The sequence below is a fragment of the Syngnathus typhle genome, linkage group LG18, assembly GCF_033458585.1.
Source record: "Syngnathus typhle isolate RoL2023-S1 ecotype Sweden linkage group LG18, RoL_Styp_1.0, whole genome shotgun sequence".
Lineage (NCBI taxonomy): Eukaryota > Metazoa > Chordata > Actinopteri > Syngnathiformes > Syngnathidae > Syngnathus > Syngnathus typhle.
In genome coordinates, this window is record NC_083755.1 from 9,081,982 (window position 1) to 9,089,037 (window position 7,056).

Here is a 7,056-nt window from a genome sequence, read left to right on the forward strand (position 1 = left end):
TAATGGATTTATTTTCATTTTGAAATAAGTCAACATACAGGGCAACACAGCAAGCTATTTCTGCAGCTAACTGAAAAGTATTCACATTGGTGCCGGGACCCCCAGAAAAAGTCACCTTCAAAAATATTTGCAAAGCAATCAAACGCAACAGGCTCAGCGAGACTTTGGGAACAATAGATTGCGACATTTATTCCTTTTGCTTTAAAAATAATTTTATATTTCTTTTCAAACGAGTGCAAATACATGCAAAAATAAAAGCCTGTAATTAGTTATCGCCAAGCCTCCCCCAAAATAACTGGACTTGGCTTGAGCCTGCATGATTCTGAACTTGTCTGCTCGGGGTTTGTCATCTTTTAAAGAGCATTTGGCCTTCTCGCCCACCCAAATGTGTTGACCCAAGAAGCGCACATACGCAGGGGCCAAGTGATCCACATGACTTCCACCACCTCCGTCCATTTAGCCGCATTCATTATTCAAGAATACAAAACCACTCAGTCAAACGTGAGCGCATTTAAAGATTCTCTCACTCAACCTTCTCCGTCGTTTGCCGCATAAAATATTCATTGCTTTTTCGGGAACAGGACTTGGATGATGTCACTTGTATGATTGACTTGATGAAGATTAAGAACTAATATGGAAAAAGGAACTATGGGCATCATTAGCCACATTTGAGCAGAACAACATTTTTCCGCGTGGCTGAATGTGACCAAAAAAAATGAGCAGCGACAGGATAACCCAAAATAGTATTGGCCATTTTCACTGCCACCCAAAGTCCTGCCCCGCCATCTGATAAAAACGCTGGTTATGGGGCTTGTAAAAATCTCTCAGTTTCTGCATCACTTCCGTGTCGATGGAGGCATGCGTCCTCCCTTTGGTCTTCCCCAAGCAGTGGGGCTTACTGCTCCCCTCGGGCTTCTTCAGGCAAGGAAAGCCTTTTGTTTTGTTGAAGTAGAAGTGTTTGTCCGTGACGATCCGCTGGAGACCCAGAAAGTCCTGGACTTTCCCAACTTCCCCAGCTGGATCGGAGATGAGCCTTTCACCGCTGACCAGATGGACCTGACCCCGGGGGAACCAGGCAAGCCATCGCTCCAAGTGTTGGGCGTATAGACCGATCCAGAGAGGGCTCCACTGAGCATCAATCTGACCTGGAACAAATACGGTAAAGAAAATTCCGACCATATCACACATCCACTCCGATCTGATCCTTTTCTTTCAACGCGATTTTGGTGACTTCATTTCATATTTTCCATCATGACGTGACTGAAGATGGCAGTCGGCTGCATGGTACGAGAGGCAATCTAGTACCTGCGGTACGGTTCTTAAAGGCGAGGCTCTCAAAGGGAGGGATGTCGTGCGTCTTGGAGATGATCTGCGTGTAGTCCGATATAGCTCGGGTCACCGGGTCCCGCACGACCACGATCAGTTTCACCTCCTGTGACATGGCGTGGACCCTTGCTGGCGTTTCCACTGTCACAAAGTAGCGCGGCGTCTTCTCCATGACAATCTGGCCATCCAGTGCTTTCGGCATCATACTCCTGCAAAGAAAATTCACATTTGGACTTTGTCCCCCGAATCCTTGATGTATTTAGACAGGCTTGTTTAACTGACAATGTTACTTAGCTAACATTTGGGCAGGCCCAGGAACAATATAAACTGGCCAATTTGAGCGGATGTCAAACTATGCGCTTGTCTGGACTCCAGCGAAAGTCCGCAGATGGGACTCATTTGGAGATAAATGACTCAAGAGGCCCCACAGGACCTGATGGAGACATCTGCTGCTACATCTGCCACGCACCTGACCCACGGCCCAAACAGCACTGAATCAGCATCTCATATTGTGCGATGTATAGTCTATAATTATTCTGAGATCGACTCGACGTGATGGAGTGTATTTTACTTTTTGCCCGAGGTGTTATCGGATTCCTTTTATTGAGCTAGAAGACACGAGTGAAACATGCAAGGAAGTCATTTATGCAGGATTTGCATCAATGGGGAGAGAGTGACCAAATATTCCTCCCTTCCACATAGTAAGTAAATATTAAATATGTGATGGAGAAAATCCCATTTTATTTTATTCAATAAACTAACTATTGCCAGCATACTATATATTACATGTATCCCAAAAATGGGGAGATATGGATGCGCCTCTCTTATCGGCAAAGGTTTCATATGTGCCGGTAACTAAAGACGCCATCAATACAGTCACCTCCCAAAGCTGTTTATGAATCGGACACACATTTAATGGGATCAGTACGAGACTTGCAGTCTGCAGCCTTCCTTTGTCCTTCCAATAGCGTGAGCAGCAGGAGCCTTACAGTCTGCATGCATGCACAGATATGGAGACAGATTTTCAAATCGCTTAGTCAGCTATTTTTCAAGCATCCTTCTCAGTTCTTTTCTTGTCCATGGAGATATTCATGACTGGCTATAGACACTCGAGTGACGGATGAGCGAGTAATGATAGCAAATTTAGCAATCTGTCTGTGAATAGCCAGGGGCCAATGCCCCCCCCCCCCAGCCCACCATGTCATTACCCTAACACAAAGAACTAATTAGTGCCCTCGACATCAAAAATGATGATGTGTTCAATTATGAGGTTTGGCCAGACAGACCAGAAAAGAATCTATTCATTGATACATTCACTCAATATTAGAAATGAATGAATCAATGGATTATCACATGAATTGCCTTGTCATCATTTAGAGACTTTTGAATGAAAGATTGTACCGACAGGTGGGACGTTTACGATCGCCAACCCAAACTAGTTTGGGAAAAAGATCATTTCAACACACCACAGTTGTTCAGTGTTTGGGAACATTCCTATTCATGCTTTGGGTTCCCTGAGAAGGAAGCATGAACTATTGCCCCGCTCCTTTCTTTCAATGGGACCACTGTGGCGTTGTGATGCTCAGTGAGACATGATGTTACTTCCAGTCCTCTTCCAATCATAAGAATGAATGCAAGCCAGTTTAATTATTGATTGTTGGGACCAAGTGATGGCAGTCATTATATAAGAGTTCAGTGTCCATCCATTTGGCATCAGTGGAGACAGAGAGGTCTTGGGAGATAGATAGCTACATACTTGCAGGTCCCTCGGCCCTCGTTATGTGGAGAGAAAAGAGGCAAAAGTGAAGTCTGGGCCGGGAAGATTGATTTTGTAATTCATGAGAAAGTTTTTCAACAACATTTGGACTTCTTTTTCTGCTTCTGAAACTTTGCCATCCATGTTTAAAGGTGTCTGCTGAAATCTGACTTTTGACTAAATGAATTGGCACTTTGATCAAACAGCCAATAGGATAAACACAGGGATTAGCTAGCAGTTGATCATAAGCCTCTGTTTGCCTTTGAGGAAGCTCTCTTTCCTTTGCCATTCTCAATATTCCATCTCCACTCCCTTGTGACTGGCTGGCAATTGATCTTCATGGGGGCTTAGGGGAACTATGCATAAGTCCACCCGGAAACACTCTCCACCAGTGTGATGGGCACGTGGACAGAGAATTATACTAATGCAGGACTGAAAAGAAGAGTGGCAGGTGCAAAATGGGCAAGTCAGGACCCTCTAGAGCCCCATCAGTAGCATGCTGAGTGTTGGAAAATATCAAATCTTCCTCCGCATTGGTATTATGGGCTTTCCTGGATCAAAAAGAACATTGTGTTATTGATGAGACAAGTCCAAAATGGAGTGCATCAATATGAGTCTGTATGCATGAGTGTGTTATTAGGAGGCCTCTGTATGGGGGACCATGGCTCTATTGTGGCTGCGCCCTGTCCACTTCCAAGAGACATCTATCATAGGCTCGGTCTCCAGGGAAGGCCTTAATGAGAGCCGCCGCTCCACCCATCTGGGCCTCGTGACCATCGCTTCCAAAACAGGGTGTGGACGGACAACACCTGAACCCCATTTAATCACCCTATAAAGAACATCACGATCAAATTTGATTTGTTCTTGAAAACATCTTTTCTACTGCTGTTTAGAAAAAAAAAAGTCTTTTATTCGGTGAATGCTGCAGAAGATCCAATGTTGTGGCAGGCAGGCATTCTTCTTTCATTTGTACGCCAATTATGTGCCATTGGAAAGACACAAAAACACAAGTAGCACCATGTCATGGTGGCACAAAGCCACAAACGGCCTCCCTTAATGAGCGCATTATGAATTGCGCATGGAGCCGAGTCAACGGAGCAGATGATTTTCAAAAGAATGACGACGTTTTTGTGTCCTTCCTTTTGACCATCTCGACTTTTCAGAGTCTCGCAGATAGATAGGATATCATACAAAGGCTTGCCACCTGACTCAAGGCAGCTTTATGACTTGCCAAATGCTGCTTCACCGTGTTTGCTTTGAGCACTGGGCTGCAAACCACAAAGCCCACAAAGGTTTTTCAGAACCCTGAAGCATTCAGAATGAGCTGCAGCTGTTTGATGCTTTTTTGCGTGAGTCCAGTCGGAGGACAATCGGGTTTACTGGAGAATAGTTAAAGCTGATTGTGGGCTTCAGGAAACAGCCTGGGTCACACTTGCCCCTCATATTGTCCAACTGGATAGCTTCTTTCCTCTTTCCATTAACTCCGGCCGGCTCTGTGACAGAATCTGAAGGTTTCCACACACGAGCTCTTATCACAATCCCAGAGCAGAGGTTAGGCCAGATGTGCAAAATAGCATCACCTTTCAACCTTCAATCCAGCCTAGCTTGATTCTACCTCTCCTCCCTGCACTTTCACTTCTGCCCTCCATCCACAAAACATCACATGCGAATGTTTCGAGCCAGCAACTACTTGGGAGAGCTGCGTGTAACACGAGCGCTTGTGTTTGAGATAATCCCGCCCCGCTGCAGGATAAAGCTTCCTGCTAATTGTAAGAGAAGCTGAGCTGACCAACGTATAGCGCTCTAATGCTGGAGTCAAGCCAAGGTCAGCGAGAGGAGATAGAGCTATCGATCCCAAACGGTACACGCTAGGCAGTAAAGTTCCAGGCCATCTCAGGGTTTATCACAGTGATTCAATCTCCCTTGAAACACCATCTGCAAGCTGCTGGACAAGTGAAATATTTTTAAATGGTATACATTCACGTGACAGACATTCTGTTGCTGATATACGCACGGGAAAATCAGCTTTGGCTATTTGTCCAACATCAAAAGCCAAACGTGCAAAGCTGGAGCAGGAGCTCATCCCAACTGACTTCATGCCATCCTGGACCTAAATGGAATCTGACCACTGACACAAACAGCAGATTGGACCAGCTCTCTTACCGACCGTCTGAGTTTCAAAATGCCATCAAATAACGTTTGCAAAAGTACAAAGAGAGATTTGCCTTGTGCTGTGTAGTGTTTGTTAATGAAGTGGTATGAGCACATCATTAAGTCTCACTGTATGGTGACCTCGGGTCAGAGGTCAATTGACAGCGCTGACAGGGATGTCAAGTGGCTCGACATGCCGTGAGCTCCGTCTGGCCCGCAGGGATAGGTGACACTCACATCACCTGCTGTGACATTAACCCCGAAACGCAAACGCACACTTTGCCAACGCAAAACTCTCAATGTCTTTTGTACAAACACATTTTCAGAAATAGGAAGCTCAAGTATATCATTGGAAGAATATTTAAAAAAAATATATACGTCTCAGTGAGATCATTTGGACAGTCGGTGGAAAACTTTGACACGCCTCACATTGCGTGTGTGTAGCAGGTTAGGCTGGCGCTGACATCATTGAGCCAGAGCCAATATTGGGCCTCAGCAATATACAGTAAGCTGGTTAGCATTTCATGACACACTCCAGATTAGGGTACAATTTTAATCTGCCATATCGGGATCATATTTAGGGGGCTTTAAATCATTGCAAAATATGCATCATTTTTAAGAAGCAGAATGCATCCGTATAGGCAATATGGAGTTTCCTCCAAATATTGTGACAGCTCTACTCCTCCCCTTGGACGTTTCCATGAAGCAGGCTGAGAACAGAGCCACATGACAACAGTAACATCTGGCTGGAGCACCAGAGATGATTACTCTGCAGCTCTGCGAGGACTCATCTTGCAGGCCTTGCTCTCGCCCTGGTTTACACAAACACGCACAGATTGCTGGAGCCAGATGGCACCGTCCGTCTCTTTGACTGGCACCTCAGCAGAATAGTTGTAGGGAGGGATAGGTTTTGCAGTTTAGCATTTAACCATTGATAACTCCACTTCAATAATAATAAGTGGCTGCTAATATTGACTGACTAAGTAGTTATAAATGGTTGAAGAGTTGCGACTCATACCTGTACCAGTCCAATCCTCGTGCGTAATGCCTGTCAAAGAAGTGCGGTTCGGATCCAAGAGCGCGGATGTCAGGATGGAGCCGCAGAAACTCCAGCAGAGCTCTTGTTCCTCCCTTCTTAACCCCGATGATGAGGGCTTGGGGTAACCTCCGCGTGGCCGTCCATTCTTTCCCGGAGCTGTTCGCCTCCAGCTCTCCCTGCGCCTGAGCCTGCGCCTGCGCCGCAAACGCGCCGTCCCCCGCTGACGCGTTCCTCTCGTACGGCGTGAGCAACCCGTGCGTGGTCGGCTTGTTGTCCGAGTTTTCGACGATCCCAGACTGACAGCATCCAGTGAGGAGGTAAACCAGTGAGAAGCAAAGGATGCTCAGAGACGACGCGAGAGTGAGCCGGTGGAACAGTCTCCGCAGGTCCACGTTTGGAAGATGGTGATGATGAGTGTAAAAAGATGCCATCCCTCAGAGATCCATGGGAGATGAGAGGCCATTCTACCTCGCGTTCGGCTCGCATCCCGTCATATTAACCCTCCTATAAATAAAAAGAAAGAAAGAAAGAAAGAAAGAAAGAAAAGAAAAGTTGCAGAGAGTTCCGTCTTGTGCGCCACGAGCGCGCGCGCGTCCGTCACCAAATCCGTCGCTTTCTCAAACTTGATTGACTTTTCTACCATTTGACGTCCCCGTAGTACAGCACAGTCAATCTTAAATTGGAATCGTGCAGTGTTTCGCACCCTTTCCCCTCCACGGGATTACTTTGCAACTCTTCAGCATGCTTCATCTCAAGGGGATAACTCCCTGCGTCTCCCTCTCTC

The 7,056-nt window shown here is 46.1% G+C and overlaps 1 protein-coding gene across 1 annotated transcript; it reads right to left on the reverse strand.

The window, feature by feature from the left end:
- Positions 1-33: 33 nt before the first annotated feature.
- On the reverse strand, positions 34-7,056 carry hs3st3l (heparan sulfate (glucosamine) 3-O-sulfotransferase 3-like). The gene is made up of 3 exons (XM_061264792.1): positions 6,252-7,056; positions 1,306-1,535; positions 34-1,145 (listed from the first exon to the last, which is right to left on the reverse strand). The coding sequence occupies exons 1-3, from the start codon at positions 6,701-6,703 to the stop codon at positions 757-759; spliced, it is 1,071 nt and encodes a 356-aa protein (XP_061120776.1). The 5' UTR covers positions 6,704-7,056; the 3' UTR covers positions 34-756.

What these genes read in the sequence shown, in the direction of transcription:
- hs3st3l (XM_061264792.1), bottom strand. Translation starts at nt 6,703, where the DNA reads ATGGCATCTTTTTACACTCATCATCACCATCTTCCAAACGTGGACCTG. An exon ending in CGAGGATTGGACTGGTACAG is followed by an intron (nt 1,536 to 6,251) that starts GTATGAGTCGCA and finishes TTTTCTTTGCAG; the next exon opens with GAGTATGATGCCGAAAGCAC. An exon ending in CTTTAAGAACCGTACCGCAG is followed by an intron (nt 1,146 to 1,305) that starts GTACTAGATTGC and finishes TATTTGTTCCAG; the next exon opens with GTCAGATTGATGCTCAGTGG.